Source organism: Peromyscus eremicus, chromosome 1 (assembly GCF_949786415.1).
Source record: "Peromyscus eremicus chromosome 1, PerEre_H2_v1, whole genome shotgun sequence".
Lineage (NCBI taxonomy): Eukaryota > Metazoa > Chordata > Mammalia > Rodentia > Cricetidae > Peromyscus > Peromyscus eremicus.
The window spans coordinates 146,613,492-146,633,784 of NC_081416.1; the positions used below are offsets into that span (position 1 = coordinate 146,613,492).

The window sequence follows — 20,293 nt, forward strand, 5'->3', positions numbered from 1 at the left end:
AGATTGCCTGAAGCAGGGAGACTCATCCTAAGTCTAGGTGGCACCTTCTGGTAGCAGCCCATATCAAAGAACCTGGAAGAAGGAAACTGCTTTTTGCCTGCTTGCCCTCAGTCTCACTGGCAACTTCATCTTTTCTGTTGCTGTGGCATTCTGTCATCCATATTAGAATCAACTTCTTCAGGATGCCAATGTAGACTGGATAAGCAGCTGGTCAGGAGTCCTCCAGGCCTCCAGTGGCAGTTTGGAACTGCTAAGCCATCCAACCTTGTGGACTGAGAAACTACTGGATTCTCAGCCTCTCCAGTGTGAAACAGCCATTGTTGGACTACCCAGACCACGGCCTGCAAGCCAGTTTAACAATCCTCTGTGAGGTAAACTCTGTGAGTTTGAGATCAACTTGGTCTATAGAGCAAGTTCCAAAACAGCCAAGGCTACACAGAGAAACCTTGTCTCAAAAAACAAAACAAAAATTATTTTGTTGCTACTTCATAACTTTTATGTAATTTTGCTGTTGTTATGAATTGTAATATTAATATCTGTTATTCAGGATATCTGATATATGACCCTAAAGGGGAGAGACCCACAGGTTGAGAACCACTGCTTTAGAGAACCCTGACGAATACAGTGTGTGTGTGTGTGTGTGTGTGTGTGTGTGTGTGTGTGTGTGTACATGCTAGTGCACATGGAGGCCAGAGGATAACATCAGGTTTTGCTCCCCTCTCAGGTGTCATCCACCCTGTTCTTTGAGACAAGGACACTCACTAATTAGAGTTTACCAGGCTGTCTAGGGAGCTGCAGGGAGCCTCTGTCTCTGCCTCCCCAGCACTGGGATCACAGCGTGTACAACCAGGCAGCTTTAAACGTGTGTTCTGGGGATCCAACTCAAGTCCTCAGGCTTGCATAGCACGCGCTTGACGGACTGGGCTATCTCCCCAGACCAGTAGTTATTTAAAGGCTTACAAACAGAGGTAAGGGCAAAGGCTTGGGGTATGCACTTCAAACTCAAAGTTCGGCATTTCCTCGCAAAAGAAAGGTAGCATAGTTCATGCCAGAGTCTTCAAGGAGGCGCTTCCCAAGCCAGCTGCCATCTTCCGTGTTGTCCCTGGGTTACGCAGACCTTCCACTAGCGGCCTTGGAAACCTCGTGGAGCCCCTCTCTCAGACACTGAAAAGTGAGCAGTGCGCCTGCACGCACAAAAGTACCTGGCGGGCAGAGGGCGGAGCTTGCATGTGACGTACAGGCTGGCGCGTTCCTCGTTCGTTACAGCGTTGGCTCCTGAGCCTAACCGTGGTCCTGTTGTCACACCTGTGCCGTGGTGTCAGCTGTATAGTGTATTTGTTGCTTCTTAAGAGGCCTTGGGTAGTGCCTTCATCCACTCGGGAAGGAAAGCGTTTAAGCCACTGTGGGGATGGGGAAGGGAGGAGCCTGCTGGGAAGGAGGAGCCAGCAGGAAGGGAGGAGCCTTTCTCCATAGTCCTCAGCTGCACAAGGTTGCACTTTGCTTCCACACTCTAGTCAGGGAACCTCCTCCCCTGGCTGCTGTGATCTGCATACTCAAGAGGTAGCTCCTAGGCCAGGTATTGTGGCACAGGCCTGTAAGTGGCCAAGGCAGGAGGATTGCCATGAGTTCAGGCCAACCTAGACTACATAGTGACTCCCTGGCCAGTCCTAGATACAATGTGAAACCCTGCTTCAACTCCACTGGTCACCAAAAAAAATGGTTGTTCCATGTCTTGGCTGTAGGGGTTAGTGTCCACTGAAATTTTCTTCTACTCTTTAGGCTCAGCATGTCCACTGTCAAGGAGCAGCTCATTCAGAACCTAACTGAAGAAGATAAAACCTCCCGGTGTAAGATCACTGTTGTCGGAGTTGGAAATGTCGGCATGGCCTGTGCTATTAGTATCTTACTGAAGGTAAGTAGTTAAAGCCTTTTGTGCAGGAAATCAAGTAAGCTCTTAGGTCAGGGTTGCAGGGCTGATCCCTTAACAGAAATACAGAAAATCTGTGGTGTTGACAGATTTAAGCTTTTACTAGGTGTGGTTTTTGGCACAGGCCTGTAATCCTAGTAGGTTTTCTTGGTAGGCTGAGGCCAAGAAGGTCAGGAGGTCAAGATCATCCATAGCTACAGACCAAGTTTGAGGCCAGGCTGGACTATGTGAAATTCTTGGGGAGAGTGAGAAGAGAGGTGGAGGAAGGAGAGAGGAAAATGGGACAGAGAAAGAGTATAAGAAGTGAGGGAGAGATAGGTGTGACTCACAATGTGGTGCCAGCCAAGCAGCTTTCCTGGCCCTGGCCTTCTGAGCACAGATGCTGTGGTCCTAAGTGCTTCACTGTCACTTTGAACATTGTTGGAAACTTGCAGAGGGATAAGAAGCAAAGTCAGCTCAATTCCAGAACCCAAAGGCTGAGGAATTGGAAGTGCTGGATGCCTGGAAGGTGGAGGTGAGGAGGAGGAGGTGGGAAGTATCTGAGGAGACACAACTGCCAGAGACACAACTCTTCTGCATCTTAATCAACCAGGTGGTACTACATCCCACCACCACAGGCACATCCCACTTGGCGTGGGGAGGGAGTTATCTCTTTTTGCTGTGAATAGACAATTAGAAAGCAGACTGCCAGGGCTGGGGAGGTGGCTCAGTGTGTACAGCACTTGGCACACAAGTGTGAGGACCTGAGTTTGAAGCCCCAATACCTACATAAAGCTGGACATGGTCTTGTGTGTCTGTGGTCCCAGCACTCCTACAGACATAGGAAGTGGAGGCAGGAGGCTTTCTAGAAGTTCATATGCTAGTTAGCCTGGTGTATTCATCCAGAAAGAAAAAACCAACAAAAAAAACCCAGAGGCCCGAGGGTTAGAGAGATGGCTCAGAGGTTAAGAGCACTAACTGTTCTTCCAAAGGTCCTGAGTTCAATTCCCAGCAACCACATGGTGGCTCACAACTACCTATAATGAGATTTGATGCCTTCTTCTGACATTCAGGCAGAACACTGTATACATAAAAAATAAATAAAATCTTAAAAAAAAAAGCCCCCAAAAAACCAGAGGCCCTGTTTCAAGCAAGGTGGGAAGTGAGGGTCCATACTCTTGGTAGTACTGCCCCTAACATCCACACAAGTGCTGTGGCATGTGCACCATGCTGCATGAAGAATGACTGTATACACATATATTACACACATACACAGATAAAAGTAATAACTTAAGAAAATATACCACTGGGGAACTACACATATCCAAAAGAGGAACAGGTCATGACTTCCCGTCATGGTTAACTGAAATTTCAGTTTCAACCTAGAAGGGAACAGTTAGACAACAGAAAGTTAACGATTGAGTGATGTCACAACCAACCAAAAAAAAAAAAAAAAGGCAGTAGAGACAACTCAATGATTGACATTCCAGGGGCTGGAGACATGGCTCAATGATTGACATTAGGACCTGGAGACATGGCTCAATGATTGACATTCCAGGGCTTGGAGACATGGCTCAATGATTGACATTCCAGGGCTTGGAGACATGACCCAATGATTGAGAGCACTTTTTGCTCTTCCAGGAGACCTGGGTTTGGTTCTGAGCATCACATCAGTAGCTCAGAACCACTTGCCACTCTAGTTCCAGGGGATCAGCTGCCCTTTTCTGGCCTCTGTGCGCACTGTATGCGTGTGTTGCATAGACATACATGCAGACAAAAGACATTTGAACAAACAAGAGACCTATTCCACCTGGCTCTTGAGAAACAGAGACAGGAGGTTTGCAAGTCTGAGGCCAGCTAGGGCTGCACAAGACCCTGTCTGAAAAGCTCTACTCATGCCAGTTAGAAAAAGAATCATGACACGTGTGTATGGAGAGGTGTTCTTTGACACACAGAAGGGACGAGTGTAGGAGTGGGAGAAGGACAGGCTGCTCCCGTGTCCACACAGGACAAAGTGGTCAGCCTGGTCTACAGAGTAAGTTCTAACATAGCCCTCTACACGGAAACCCTGGCTTGAACTCCCCCCAAAGAAAACAGAAAGGAAGAAAAAAAAATTTTTTTCAGGCCTGATCATAAATGCCTGAGGCAGGAAGATTACTAGTTCGAGGCCAGCCTGTATTGTATAGCAAGACCCTATTTCAACACAGCAATACCCAAACTATCAGGGTGGACATGTCTAGCAAGCACCATGCCCTGGGTTTGATCAATAAGACCAAATACACCTGGCTTGGTGGCTCACACCTATAATCCCAGCAAACCAGAAGGTGGAGCTATGAGGACCAGAAGAAGTTCAAGGTCAACCTCAGCTACATTGCAAGCTTGAGGCCATCCTGGGAAACATGAAACCCAGTCACAAAACGAAACAAAAACCACACGTGCACACATCAGGAACTACTAAAATTTTCTGTCACTCAAAACTCAGCATTTCTAGTTTGTATCTTGTTAGGTTCCGTCAATAGGTAACGCTAGAGGGAACTGAAAGGCTAGAGAGCAGCCTTGGCCACCCCCTCAACCACTGCCACCTGATGTTCTGGCCACTGTCACTTCACCTGTAGATATTGGCCCATTTCAGAGCTCCTTTCTGGCCTCCAGCTTCTCCCCTTCAGTGGCTTTGGCAGCCCCTCCCTTTGCCCCTGTGTTCTAGCCTAGGAGTGGTGGTTTGAGACCCATCTACAAGTTTTGGGTTACCTCAATGTCCCCTTTACGTCTTTCCACCCTATCAGCTACTCCTTTATTAAATCTTCTGTTGAAAAACTTCAAGTGATTTCCGATTTACCAACCACACCCAGATTGACATAGACCTAAATTTGTAGGTATGGTCTAGTTTCCTTTCACTGTGTGAAGTTTCTCTTCTTTCCATTCTTGATACACAACATAATTTAGTCAATGTTGGGATCCACTCAGCCCTCCATATAGACACAGAGACACCCATGTATTTAACCAACTATGGGTTGAAAATTTAAAACTTGTGTGGCCTGAACATACAAAGACCATTTGTATCATGATTCTCTAAACAGTGCAGTGCGTTAGAGACTGGAGAGATGGGTGGCTCAGCAGTAAGAGCACTGGCTGGTGTTTCAAAGAACCCAGGTCCAATTCCCAGCACCCATACTCTATCCCAGGAGATTCAGTGCCTTCCTCTGGCCTCAGTGGGCACCAGGCAAGGGTGCACTGACTTAAATGCAGACCAAGCTCCCATGCACATAAAATAGAGTTATAAAAGTAAAAACGAGGGTTGGCGATTTAGCTCAGTGGTAGAGTGCTTGCCTAGAAAGCACAAGGCCCTGTGTTCAGTCCTCAGCTCAAAAAAAAAAAAAAAAAAAAAGTAAAAACGATGCAGTATGCCAACTATTTGCATATCATTTCTGCTTTTAGTTGAAATCTAGAGATTATTTAAAAATCCACAAGATGTGTGTAGGTTATGTGCAAATGATCTACCAAGAGCCATGGCCATTCTCATTGGTAACTGAGGAAGTTTCTGGAGCTCATCACTCAGGCACTGAAGCAGAGCTCTGTATCATTTTTTGGAAGAGCTGCTTGGTACCTGCTTCAAGTAGAGCAGCAGCTGGCAGACACCCCCTTTTCTTACTCTGGGCTATTAGAATGTGGTCACTGGAACCAAAGAGAATTCATATCTCTTTTTTCTTAATTAATTTTATTCATTTTTTGTTTGTTTGTTTTTGTTTTTCAAGATGGTTTCTCTGTGCAGCTTTGGAGCCTGTCCTGGAACTCACTCTGTAGTGGCTAGCCTCAAACTCAGAGATCCACCTGCCTCTGTCTCCTGGGTGCTAGGATTAAAGGCATGTGCCACCACTGCCCAGCTTGATTTATTTATTTTTAGTTTATGTGCATTGGTGTGCATTTGCCTGCATGTATGTCTGTGTGAGGGTGTCAGATTCCAAAGTTACAGACAGTTGTGAACTGTCAAGTGGGTGCTAGGAATTAAACTTGGATCCTCTGGAAGAGTAGCCAATGCTTTTAACCACTGAGCCATCTTTCTAGCCCTGAGAATGGATTTTTGTTTGTTTGTTCTTTTTGATTTATGGTCTTATTACATAGCTGTGGCTGTGCTGGAACTAACCCTGTAGACCAGCCTGGCCTCTGACTCACAGAGATCCCATCTGTCTCTGCCCCACAAGTGCGGGAATTAAAGGTGTGGTCGGTGTGTGCTACCACTGCCTGGCTGAGAATAAATTTCTTAATAGTCCTATAAACTCTGGTTGTGACAAAAATCCAAATAGAGTTAGAAAAAACCAGGAATGTGTAGTCAAATTGTAATCCCAGCCCGTGGGAGGCTGAGGCAGGGGAATCATGAGTGGGATCCACCTGGATCATATCAGCATGGCTTGTCTGAATGACTGGAAATTGAGGAATAACCAACCAGCTTGAGATACTCCTGCAGCCTAGAGGCCAGGCACATACGGCACAGTCTCAGAATAGAGTTTCCTCTATTGAGTTCCTTCTTAGGCCCTGTCTTTCTATGTGATAGTAAATACAGTTGTTCAGGCCAGGATGATGACACACTCCTATAATGTCAGTATTTGAGGAGGTAGACTGAGGAAGATCAGGAGTTTAAGGCCATCCTCAGCTGCATGGACAATTTGAGGCCAATCTGTCCTACATGAAAACCTGTCTCATAAAAGGCGAGGGACAATACAGTTTGTTCTCAGAGTGTTATGTTATAATTTTATATGTTATAGTAATGTTATATAACATGTTTATAATTTAAAAGAAAAGTTGTCAAAGCTCACAGACACTGTGTTTATCATGCTAGACCACCTGTGTGTGTTCAGAATGGATTAACTATCAGGGGTTTTGGATAGATATCTTTTTATATAAATACAGTAATTGTACACCAGTGAGCACAGCTGGTGAGTTCCCAGTCCAATGAGGATTTTTATTACCAAGGAGGAGGGTTGATACTGGAGTCAGTATAAAAGTGAGGTGAATGATAATGAAAGACATCGAAGGTGGCTTCTCTCCGTTTGGCCATAAGAATGCACAGTAAAATCAACATTAGCAACTGGATACCTTTGGACAGAATTCCTTCACTTTTCATTGTGTTTAAAGTGTTATTTAAAGACTCAGTTCTAGGTGGATGGAGAGATGGTTCAGTAGTTTAGAGTGCTTGTTACTCTTACAGCACCTACATTAAGTAGCTCACAGCTACCTGTAACTCCAGCTCCAGAGGATCTGGCGCCCTCTTCTGGTCTTGGAGTACTACACACATGTTACACATTTACCCCAGCCAGATACACACAAACAAATAAATAAAAATAATGAAATATAATCTCAAAAAAATGAAATATAATCTCTAAAAAAAGATCTAAAGACACAATTCTATTACAGTTTTGTAAAGGTAAAGCAATTGATACTTCTTCTACATTCTATTCCTCTCTCTGCCCTGGAACTCTTCTTGGTCTCCTAAAAGTTTGGACCATGGCATTTATAACTTTTATGTGTTTCAGGATTTGGCTGACGAACTTGCCCTTATTGATGCTGATGCAGACAAACTGAAGGGAGAGACAATGGATCTTCTGCATGGCAGCCTTTTCTTCAACACTTCAAAAATCGTCTCTGGAAAAGGTGGTTTTAGTTTTACGATTTTAGTTTCAGAGCTTTGTAAGAAGTACTCAATTTGTCACGTGTAGTGGTTTGGATACCTTGTAATCCCAATGATTGGGAGGTGGAGGTGGGAGGGGGATCAGAAGTTTAGGACACCTCAGCTACATACTGTGGTGGTATTGTGTTCCCCAAAATATTGTGTATCCTAATAAACTTATCTGGGGTCAGAGAACAGAAAAGCCACAATATTAAACATAGAGGTTAGGCAGTGGTAGCACACACCTTTAATCCTAGCATTCCAGAGACAGAAATCCCTCTGGATCTCTGTGAGTTCAAGGCTGCATTGGAAACAGCCAGGCATGGTGACTCATGCCTTTAATCTCAGAAAGCAGCCTTTAATCCCAGGGAGTGGTGGTAGAAAGCAGAAAGGTTTATAAGGTGTGAGGACCAGAAACTAGCAGCATATGGCTGGTTAAGCATTTGGCTGGTTAAGCATTTGGCTGGTTAAGCATTCAGGCTTCTAGCAGCAGTTGAGCAGAGAGCCATTGGGATGAGGAGATAGAAGCTTCCAGTCTGAGGAAACAGGACCAGCTGAGGAATTGGCAAGGTGAGATAGCTGTGGCTTGTTCTGGTACTCTGACCTTCCAGCATTGACCCCAATAACTGGCCTCTGTGTTTGATTTTATTAATAAGAACTTTTAAGATTCATGCTACAACATACTGAGTTTGAGGCCAGCCTGTGCTATATGAAACCCCATCTCAAAAACTAGAAAAGGTAATCAAATTAAGTATAATATTAAAAAATATAACTGAGCTGGGCAGTGGTGTATGTCTTATATTCAGGAGGCAAAGGTAGGCAGATCTCTGGGTTTGAAGACAGCCTGGTCTACAGAGCAAGTTCCAGGACAGCCAAGGCTACATAAAGAAACCATGTCTCGCAGGGCGGTGGTGGCTCATGCCTTTAATCCCAGCTCTCAGGAGGCAGAGCCAGGCGGATCTCTGTGAGTTGAGGCCAGCCTGGTCTACAGAGCAAGTTCCAGGACAGGCACCAAAACAACACGGAGAAACACTGTCTCTAAAAACCAGGGAAAAAAAAAAAAGAAAAAAAGAAACCCTCTCTCAAAAAATACCAACATACATAAGAAACCCTGTCTCAAAAAATACCGACATACATATATGTATACATGCATATATATCACTGACATTATGACATAACAATTTAAAGGCTCATTTCTGCTTGATTTATTTTGAGATAGAATCTTACCATATGGTCGTGGCTAGCTTGGAACTCACACAAATGCCAGCTTCTTTCTCTTGAGTGCTAGAATTAAAGGTGTATGCCACCCAGCTCAGAGTAAAGGCTTAATGAATGAATGAATGAATGAAGTCATTAATTAGTTGACTGTTGTTGTTTTTTGTTATTGTGGTTGCTTTTTTTTTTTTTTTTTTTTCAAGACAGGGTGTTTCTCTGTGTAGCTTTGGAGCCTGTCCTGGAACTTCTTATGTAGACCAGGCTGACCTCAGACTCACAGAGATGGATCTGCCTCTGCCTCCTGAGTGCTTGGATTAGAGGCATGCAACACCACACTTGACAAACCTGATTATCATTTTTGTTTAAAGACCATTAAATTAAGAAAGGGGAAAATTGGAAGACAGAACAATACAAAACTCCTTGGGCGCTGGAAAGATGGCTCAGTGGTTAAGATCACTTACTGCTCTTTTAGAAGACCTGGGTTTGATTCCCAGCACCCACATGGTGACTGACAACCATCTGTAACCCCAGGACTAAGATCTGATACCCTCTTCCAGACTCTGAGGCACTGCACACATGTGGTGCACCAACATACACTCACATGGTGCAGACACAACACTCAAACACATAAAATAGTAAATTAATACATCTTAAAATGACTGGCACTGAAGGTAGTTATTTAATATAAAAGTGTCCTAGAGAGGCACCATAAGCATTTCATATTGACCCAAAGCATGTAACTATCCTTATTAATTTGCTGATCTGACTATCTTATCTATCTGTCTTTCTGTCTATCTATCTATCTATCTATCTATCTATCTATCTATCTATCTATCTATCTACCTATCATTACTATTATTTGCTTTTTTTAGGGTCTCTCTACATAGTCCTGACCGTTCTCAAACTCACTATGTAGACCAGGCTGGCTTCAAACTCACAGAAATCTGCCTGCCCCTGCCTTCCAAGTGCTGGGACTAAAGGTGTGCGCCACCATGCCCTGCCGGTTTTTAAGATGTTGTGTCTGTATATATATCTGCATGTAGTTATGTGCGTATGAACGTAGGTACCTGTGGAGGCCAAAGGCATTGGATCATCTGCATCTGAAGTTAGCGAAAGCTGGAAGCCGCCAGATGTGGGTGCTGGGAACTGAACTTGGGTCCTCTAGAAGATCAGTTAGTGCTTTTAACTGCTGAGCCATCTCTCCAGCCCTGAGACCCTGTTTCTGTGGTGCTGGTTTTGTTTGTTTTAGAAGTGTGGTAAAGGACCTTACTATCGTGCCTGATGACCTGAGTTCAGTTTCAGGGACCATGGGGAAGAATGAGAGTACTGACTCCTCCAGGTGGCTCCGTGACCTCCACATGAGTTCCATGCCATGGCACAAGCACATACACACACAAATGAATGAGGATATGAATGATATGTCTTATATGTTTACATGCTTAGAGGAACTGCTAATTGAAAAAGTGTCTAATAATGTTTAATAATGATAAGCAAAGCTGTTTTATTAGGGTTGGATATAGTAAGTGAAATAATTTCCAGAGTGATAATTACACTTAGTAAATATCGGTAGTTTATTTACTTGTGTGGGTTAAGAACTAATTTATTTGTAATATTGAATATGGTTCCTTATGATAATTAGAGGTAATTCTGTTACTGCTTTTAGAATCCTAAAACAGACAAAGAAATTCTCAGAGTCCTAAACTTTTGTTTGTTTGTTTGTTTTTTGAGACATGGTTTTTCTGTGTAACAACTCTGTCTGGAACTCACTCTGTAGACCAGGCTGGCCTTGAACTCACAGAGATATACCTGCTCTGCCTCCTGAGTACTGGGATGAAAGGCATGTGCCACCACCTCCTGGCAAGTTCTAAAAGTCTAATTCATTTGGGTGTTGCTAGAAAGTCAGGGCACTGGAGATATAGTTCAGTGGTGGCATGGCCATTGGTTCAAATCCCAGCAACAGAAGAAAGCAAAGACAGAAGCCAGAGCGCTGCTGACTTCCTTGCCCCAGGCCTTCCTGGAACGAGAGTTAAAGGGAATAGCAGATGAGGAGGGAGCTTTATGAAAGCTGGCAAGTGGCAACAAGTCTTGTTTGGCTTATGCAAGATGCTCCAGTGTGGGGAGTCTGTCTGTTTCCAAAACCAGGATGTGGAGGTTAGTCTCAACAGTATGGGATGGACGTTTACAGAGTAAGGCACAGTGGTTGTCAGTCCTGATCCAAATACTGCCCTCTGTTTCCTTCTTAGATTACAGTGTAACTGCCAACTCCAAATTAGTTATCGTCACAGCTGGTGCAAGGCAGAAGGTGGGAGAATCACGCCTTGACCTGGTCCAACGTAATGTTGTTATCATGAAATCCATCATTCCCAGCATAGTCCAAAACAGTCCTGACTGTAAAATACTGATTGTCTCAAACCCAGGTGAGGACCCCATCCCCTTCCTGAATGATAATTGGCCCACACCATCCACTCTAAACTTCACGAAGGTTGCATTTGTGGGTAATAAGCTTCGTTCACTCCAAGTTTGTCATGCCATAAGTTGTTTGTTTGTTTGTTTGTTTGTTTGTTTGGAGACAGGGTTTCTCTGTGTAGTTTTGGTGCCTGTCCTGGATCTTGCTCTGTAGACCAGGGCAGCTTTGAACTCACAGAGATCCACCTGGCTCTGCCTCCCAAATGCTGGGATTAAAGGCCTTAGCCACCTCCACTGGCGCCCTAAGTTTTGATAGATGCCATCATGGTGCCATCACAGTAAGATCTGGAGCATCTCTATCGTTGCTGCAGGGCCATGGGCTCATTTGTGGTTCATCCTTCATTCTCCTGCTTGACTCATTTTCTGGGACTTCAGAAACAAAACAAAACAAAACCCAGCAGAGAGTACAAACTTTTTTATACCAGCCCCTTTTACAGCACAGTTATTTTGGATTCATCCATGTCTGGGATGTGTCAGGGATTTGTACCTTTGCATTGCTGGAGTCTTCTGTTGATGTTTCCATGTGTGTGTGGTGGGAAGAGCAGATGTATGCACCTGCAGCCCATGTGGAGGCAAGAGGTTGGTGTCTTCCTCCCCTGCTCTCCAGCATCTCTCACTGAACCTGGAGCTTGCCATTTTGGCTAGACTCCTGACCACTAGGTTCTTTGGCCTATCGGCCTCTACATCCCTGACCCTTACCTGCCCATTTTATGTACATATATTTTAAAAAATCAGATCCAGGGGCTGGAGAGATGGCTCAGAGGGAAAAAATCAGATCCTATTATAGATGGTTGTGAGCTGCCATGTGGTTATTGAGAACTGAACTCAGGTCCTCCAGAAGAGCAACCAGTGCTCTTAACCGCTGAACCATCTCTCTACCCCACCCCCATGTTTTACTTTTTACATGGGTACTAGGGATCTAAACTCAGGTCCTCGTCTTGGATAGCAAGCTCGCTACCCACTGAGCCATTTTTGTGTCCTGTTTATACATTTCATATACTCTTTTTTCACCTGTTGATGTTTATTTTATGTGTATGAATGTTTTGCCTACATGTACGCATGGGTACCACATGAATGCCTGGTATCCATGGAGGCCAGAAGAGAGCATAAGATCCCCTTGAACTTAAGTTCCAGACAGTTGTGAGCCATCATGTGGGTGCTTGGAACCAAACCTGGGTCGTCTACAAGAGCAGTTCTTAACCACTAAGGCATCTCTGCAGCTCCTGTTGATTTTTGTTTGTTTGTTTGTTGTTTTTTTGAAACAGGGTTTTGGTGTGTAGCTTTGGAGCCTGTCCTGGAACTCACTCTGTAGACCACGCTGGCCTCAAAATCACAGAGATTCGCCTGCCTCTGCCTCCCAAGTGCTGGGATTAAAGGCGTGGGCCACCACTGCCTGGCCCGTTCATAGGTGTATAAGGATAATGCAAACATTCATGTGCAAGCATTTGTGTGGTCATACTTCTTCCTTTCTTTGGAGTAAGTGATGGGGGCAGGGAGGCCCAAGTGGGTCACATACTCTGAAGTGTTTGGCTCTGATAGAACCTGCTTTCAAAGTCCTGTGCTGTAGTTGAAAGATTTCCTGTGTCCCACTCAGCCCATGGTCGGGACAAATCTCTCTCACCCACAGTCCCACAGCCATTTATAAAATAGTCACTCAGAGGCTTAGTATTAATTACAAACTGTATGGCCTATGGCAGGCTTCTTGCTAGCTAGCTCTTTCATCTTAAATTAACCCATTTCTATTAATCTATGTATTGCCACGTGGCCGTGGAATTACTGGTCTGTTGGTATGTTGCTCCTTGGGTGGCAGGCTGGCATCTCCTCTGCCTCTGCCTTTCTTCTTCCTGACTCTCTCTTGGATTTCCTGCCTGGCTATAACCTGACTCGCCATAGGCCAGAGTAGCTTCTTTATTAACCAATCATAGCAACACATATTCACAGCATACAGAAAGACATCCCACAGCACTGTGCCTTAGACATGGTCACCAGCACTCTATGTTACCTGTGTTCTGACCACCCCTGCTCTTTTCAGCCTTCCAAAGGTTTGACTCCAGTGTCTTATTCCCCAGTGTCTTATTTTTGAAGATTAGTCTGGCCAGATAGAGCTTCAACATCAAAGCCAAGTTGGCATGAGCTTTCTGTATTGCTCACATAACTGCAGACTGCTCCGGCTGTGCCCATGCATTATTCCAGGGAACATGTTGATAGCTCAAGTGAGGATGAGCCAATGGAAAGAAGAAATCCAGGGGCTAAAGAGGTGGAAACTGACCTATTATTAGATTTGCTGAAAAGCCCATAGAGTATTTCAGAAGATGCTTTAGGATTCTACTAGTGAAAGATTTCACATAAAAAGACCTACTATGCCAACTTTAAGATTTACTGTACTTTGAACTCTGATGAATCTGCATTTGAGTCCAGACAATTTATCTTTTTATAAAAGCAACTGTAAAGAGAAATTGCTATGGATCTTTCTCAAACCATGTTTGAAATTGTTCTTCCTAGTGGATATTTTGACTTATGTGGTATGGAAAATAAGTGGCCTCCCTCCAACTCGTGTGATTGGAAGTGGCTGTAACCTAGACTCTGCCCGTTTCCGCTACCTGATTGGAGAGAAGTTGGGTGTCCACCCTGCAAGTTGCCATGGCTGGGTTCTCGGAGAACACGGTGACTCTAGTGGTGAGTGTGACCCAGTTATTGTAAGTACCCTTCCAGTGTTCAGTAATGCTTCTCTTCAGAACCCATTCTCTGTATAATTTTCATTTTGTTGTTATTTTCTTTGGTGTATGTTTTTTTCTATTTGTATGTTTTTCAGACTATTTTAATTGAGTGAGTCATGGTAGTGTCTACCTGGAATCCCAGAACTTCAGAGGTAGAAGCAGGAGGATTGCTAGTTCTAGGCCAGCCTGGGCTACAAAACAATTCCTTGTCTGAAACAGTGGAAAACATTTATTGATGCATAATTATGCATATATGGAGAGTACACTTAGATGATTGGTACATACATATGTAACCTAGTGATCAGTCAATGCTATCAGTTTCGTGGTCACCTCATCAATTTATCACTTCTCTGTGATGAGAACATTAAAAACCTATCTAGTTTGACATCTGGACAATCTTTTAAATGTCTTTTATTATTTTAAATTATGTGTATGTCTGTGTGTGGGTATGTGCACCTGAGTGGAGGTGCCTGCAGAGGCCAGAGGTGCTGTATCTCCCTGGAACTGGGGTCACAGGTGGTTGTAAGCTGCCTGATGTGGGTGCTGGAAAGAGCAGAATCTGTTCTTAACCACTGAGCCTTTTCTCCAGCCTGAGACCATACTTGCCCTTTTTAAAGGACAGGTCTCCTGGATGTCAGGCTCTCCTGAACCTTGCTCAGTAGCTAAGGATGACGTTGAAGTTTGCTCTCCTGCCTCTATTTTCCAAGCACTCTGTCAGCTAAACTCCGTGCCCAGCACAAGAGCACATAATCACCAACTACAGTCTGCTTACCCTGCAACCGAGCACCAGCACTCGCCTCTCTTCTGCTCAGAAGTGTGTGCTGCCCCTGGGCACCCTTTCTCCCACCTTCCCTAGATTCTCGTGGCCTCAATTCTGCACTTTCTCATGTCTGCTTTTTTAGATTTCATATTTAAATGACATCACACCACATCACTGTCTGTGTCTGGCTCATATTGCTGAACATAATTTCCTGTTTCACTCAGGTCATCACAAATGACAAAGTTGGATCCTTTTGAGGCTGAGTAGTATTGTATCACACACACGCACACACTATTATTTCCGTCTGTCTTTTGATGGAATTTTGGCTGACTGTAAGTCTTGGAGGTTGCATGTAAGACTGTAGTACACAGAGGTGGGCAGCTGTTGTCCTCAATATACTGACCTCAATTTCTTCAGTTGTGTGACCTGCCCAGTAATGGGATGCTGGCTCATATGGTTAATTCTAGTTTTAGTTTCTTAGGCATCTCCATGTTGTTTCCCACACATGGATGTGCCAACTCACATTGCCATCACCAGGACACGAGTGTCCCCTTTCTCCACAGCCTTGCCCGCCTTTGTTACCTCTTGTTTTTTTGACAGTTGTTACTCTGATTAGGGAGAGAGGAGTTTCATTGTGAGTTTGTTGTTCTGCCTTTAGCTTTTTTGGTTGTTTTTTGTTTTTTGAGCAAAGGTCTCACTCTGTAGCTCAGGCTGTGTAACTGCTCCCCACTGAAGATCAGGAACACCACATGCTTTGGCGACGCAGAGGCTGTTCTCCTTACCATGTTAAGCATGACTTTGATGTTGGAGGCTGAGGTGATCCTCCTGCCTCAATCTCTCATGTGCTGGGATTATAGGCCAACTCTCATGGTTTTGTTTTGAACTTCCATGTTGAGTGTTGTGAAGCACATTCCATTTTCTTCTTTACAGAAGTACACGTTCAAATTCCTAAACACTTTAGACAGGTGCATCTATTTGTTCTTGTTACTGATGTGTCCCAGTTCCTCATGTTCTCTGAAACTTGACCTCTCATCAATCTGTAACTTACGGATGTTTTCTTCTGCTCTATACTACACTCCACTCTGTTATTTCTTGATACAATCCCATCCATCTATTTGATGTGTGTTTTTTTTCTTCTGTGTGTGTATGTGTGTGTGTGTTGGTGTGCATGCATGTGTGTAGGCTCAAAGTTGATGTCAGGTGTCTTTTCCCATTACTTTCCACCCTTATTTTGAGTCAGGGTTTCTCATTGAGCTCTACCAATCCTGGGCAGTCCACAGAGCCACTTTGCCTAGGGATTCCATCTCTGCTCTCTTGTTTATACAGAGGTGTTTTGATTTCACATCCTTGGAAATAGTTTATATGAGTCTATGCGGCTGTGTTTTACTCCTCAGTTCTGTTGCTGTGGGGAAGTGTGGTATAATGTGCAATTCCCTCTCCTCTAATTGATAGCATGTTTCTTAGCAATTCTTTTTCTTTGTAGATTCTGCATTTTGTATATTGCTTTAAAATGTTTCCTGTGCCATACAGCTATAAATAATTCAACTATGTGTTTTCTAACGTTATTTCCTATAAGTTCTCTTTCTGTTCATTTATTTTGGGGGCTGGAGAGATGGCTCAGCAGTTAAAAAGTAGATGCTCATTGCTACCTGTAACTCCAGCCTTAGGGGATCCAACACTCACTTCTGGGCTCTGCTGACATATATGTGCATAAACCCACATACAGACACACAGGTACACCTCAGTAAAATTCACAAAATACAAACAAAAACAATAAAATAGATCTTAAAAAAACTAGAAACACCCTAATGCCTTGTTTTTTATATATGATGTGAGATTGCATCTTAACATCCAAACAAAAAATACTCCTAGGTATACTGGTGAACACTTTGTAATGGCAGCACATAGGAGGCTGGGACAGAAGGATCAGGAGTTCACAGACATCCTAGGGTACATAGCAAGTTCAACACTCTCAACCAACCAAAGCCGGGGGTGGTGATATATGCCTAAAATCTAATTTGGGGGGTGGGGGTGGATGCAGGAGGATCAGGAGTTGGAGGCCACCTTTGGCTATATATTGAGCTTGAGGCTAGCCAGAGTTATATGATACCCTTTCTTAAAAACAAAGAGCAAAGCCTGTCTGTCAACACTAGCCTAGTGTGGGAGCAGATGCTTGTCATCCAGCACTCAGGGCAAAGGCAGGAAGACAGGAATTTGAAGACAGCTGGGGCCTTTCTCAAAAGAACCAAACCAAACAGAATAGAATCCCCTCCCCACCTCCAACAAAACAACCCAGCACTGAACTCAAGCCACTGACTCAGCTTTGGCAAGAGGAGCTCACATGGAGAGTTGTTTTTTTGTTTTGTTTTTCTTAGTGCCCTTATGGAGTGGTGTGAATGTTGCTGGCATACCTCTGAAGTCACTGAACCCAGCATTAGGAACGGACTCAGACAAGGAAGGGTGGAAACAGATCCACAAACAAGTGGTGGAAAGGTGACAGTAGTTCTGTGATATTTAATGCCCCAATCATCACTATTAAGAATAAAGCCAGGCAGTGGTGGTGCACGCCTTTAATCCCAGCACATGGGAGGCAGAGGCAGGCAGATCTCTGTGAGTTTGAGACCAGCCTGGGTTACAGAGTGAGTTCCAGGAAAGGTGCAAAGCTGCACAGAAAAACTGTCTGGAAAAACAAAGAAACAAGAATAAATTTTGATGGCTGGAGGGATGGCTTAGAGGTTAAGAGCATGGGCTGCTCTTCCAGAGAACCTGAGTTCAATTCCCAGCAACCACATGGCGGCTCACAACCATCTATGATGAGATATGGTGCCTTCTTCTGGCATGTAGGCATACATTCCGGCAGAACACTGCATATAAAATAAATGAGTCTTAAAAAATAAAAGAATAAATTTTCAGCCAGGTGGTGGTGGCACATGCCTTTAATCCTACCACTCAGAAGGCAGAGGCAGGTGGATCTATGTGAGTTCAAGGCCAGCCTGGTCTACAGAGCTAGTTCCAGGATAACCAAGACTATACAGAGAAGCCCTATCTTGAAAAATCAAAAAAAAAAATAAAAATGAAAGTTAATTTCATTTTGTGGTTCTTATGTCCTAGTATTTTCATTTCATGATACAGATGAACTGATTCTTTTTTGTTCTTTGTCTTGTTTTGAGACAGAGTCTTTCTATGTAGACTAGGCTGACCTAGAACTCTTATAGATCTGCCTTTCTCTGCCTCCTAGTACTTGCATTAAAGACATTTGCCACCATGCCTGACTTTTGTTTCAAGTAATAATGACTTATTTTTTTGAGACAGGGTCTTATTGTATATATATATATATATATGTGTGTGTGTGTGCTTATATATACATATATATGTATACACACATACATATATGTATATGTATATGGTTGGCCTGGAACTCAAGATATTCACCTGTTCCACCATGCCTGGCTGAAGTCTATTTTTAAAAATTGTAAGTCATGAACACTTCTAGAACTCTGAGAAAATGTTAATAGCATGGCATAGACAGAGATGCTTCATAAGGGATAGGTGAGCAACAATGTTGTCTGAGTTGACCTGTCATGATTTTGATTTCCTTCCTCACGTCACTGCAGTGCCTATGAGATCGTTCGGCTGAAGGGCTACACTTCTTGGGCTATTGGGCTCTCTGTGATGGATCTGGCGGGATCAATGATAAAGAATCTTAGGAGGGTGCATCCCGTTTCCACACTGGTTAAGGTATGCCTGGAGGAAATGTGCATTTATCATATTCCTGGTCACTGGTGAGGTTGAGTGTAAAGTAACTTCAGAATGAGGCAGGCGATGGAGAGTTTGATGCAGGAAGAAGTATTGGGAGAACACAGGAGTGAGGGACCACCCTGCACTCTTAGGAAAGTTGCAGATTATGAGACTCTGGTCATGTATGAGAAGTTGGGATGCACTATCAGAGTCTAGAGACCCTGACCCTCAATGCTTTTACCTGACATGTTTACAGCCAAAGCTCTTCCATTACCATCCACAAAGGTAGCCTCAGTCCCGGAGGAGTGGAGGTGCAGGGCAGGAAGATGGGAAGAGTTCCCTGGGTGTTTCATCTTCCAGGAGTGGCAGTGGGGTAGGTAGTATGGACAGCAGATGCTGGCTTGTGCAGGCAGATGTATAGGCTGACTATAACAGTGTCTCACAGCTGTTTCCATAGCCTTGGCTGTGGGAATGTAGAGAATGTTGGGCCACTGGCTAGAATGCCACAGCTAAGTAATGTAGTAGCTATACCTCTCCCATGTTCCTGTCCAGCCTGGGAGTTCTAGGGTGGCTCTCCAGGAAAGGTGGCAGTTTAAGGGTACAGGACAGGGTTATATCTCAAGGACATGTCCCCACATACTACCCTAGGCATGTTGGAGTAGTGCTGGGCTCCTCCTTTGGGACTTCACTTCTGGAGGCTTAAGACGCCATCTGTAGCAACTAGTGTCCACACTCAGTGGTGCCCTCTGTTAAAGGTACAATGTAGAGGCTTCCTGGTCACCACCCACTTTAGCCTTCCCTGTCCCCTTGGTGTACACAGAGGCTGCTTGCTCTCAGGCCTTCACCAGATAAAAAGGTCACATTAAGACAGCACCACATCCTTCCCTTTTGAAATCAAGGTGGTCTGTTAAGGGAGGGAGGGAGGGAGATTTTACCTTTCCCTGATCCTGGCACATTCTTCTTATTGGTGGCCACCCACACGGTCCAGGACAACGATGGCTCTGAGTTCTGCCTCTGCACAGCTCTGCTTGGTGCTATAGTCTACTGCTCATTTTTATTCTGATGCTCTCCTGCACAGTGGCAAGGGAATCAAACAATGATGTGACCTTGTATTTCAGGGCTTATATGGGATAAAGGAAGAAATCTTTCTCAGTGTTCCTTGTATCTTGGGACGAAATGGCGTCACGGACATTGTGAAAGTGAACCTGAACCCTGATGAGGAGGAACTTATCAGGAAGAGTGCAGAAACACTCTGGAACGTCCAAAAGGACCTGGAAATATGAAGTCTCAACATTCTACACTTTTACAGATGTATGGTTGCATATTTCACATTTCAAGTGTTTCTGTATAATAAAAAGTTAAACAAAATATTGGCAACCTATGACATAACAGCAGTCTCTTGAGTTCAGAAAGATAAGTGCTGAAGACATTTCTTCCTCCCCTTTCTTTTGAGACAGGGTCTCACTATAGAGCCTGACTGGCCTGGAACTCTAGACCTGGCTGGCCTCAGAGATCTTGTAGCCTTGAAGTGCTGGGATTAAAGGCATGCACCACTATGGCAGCTGAAATGTCTGCCTTTTATGAATCCTCTGTGTCTGTTCTAGCAATGAGGTCCGTACAGGTTAGAATTATGATTCCGAGGCACCAATGAGTGAATAGCTCTCAACTTCCACAGCGCACATGTGACACAGGAAATCCTCCTTCTAGCTTGAAGTTTCACAGTGTGTCTCTTTCATTGCATCACATTGCTTAATTAGTTCCCATGTCTGTGTATACTCTTTACTAAATATAAGATCATACATATCAAGGGCCTGGAGATATGGCTCAGT

The 20,293-nt window shown here is 44.1% G+C and overlaps 1 protein-coding gene across 2 annotated transcripts; it reads left to right on the forward strand.

Moving 5' to 3' along the window:
- Positions 1-1,218: 1,218 nt before the first annotated feature.
- On the forward strand, positions 1,219-19,841 carry LOC131919671 (L-lactate dehydrogenase C chain-like). Of its 2 annotated transcripts, none has more exons than XM_059274068.1 (8): positions 1,219-1,331; positions 1,780-1,912; positions 7,435-7,552; positions 11,027-11,200; positions 13,752-13,925; positions 17,102-17,219; positions 18,341-18,464; positions 19,583-19,841. In XM_059274068.1, the coding sequence occupies exons 2-8, from the start codon at positions 1,787-1,789 to the stop codon at positions 19,745-19,747; spliced, it is 999 nt and encodes a 332-aa protein (XP_059130051.1). In that variant the 5' UTR covers positions 1,219-1,331; positions 1,780-1,786; the 3' UTR covers positions 19,748-19,841. The 2 variants fall into 2 exon arrangements, with proteins under 2 accessions (XP_059130051.1, XP_059130047.1); XM_059274064.1 differs by having other exon boundaries at positions 1,250-1,359.
- Positions 19,842-20,293: the final 452 nt, after the last annotated feature.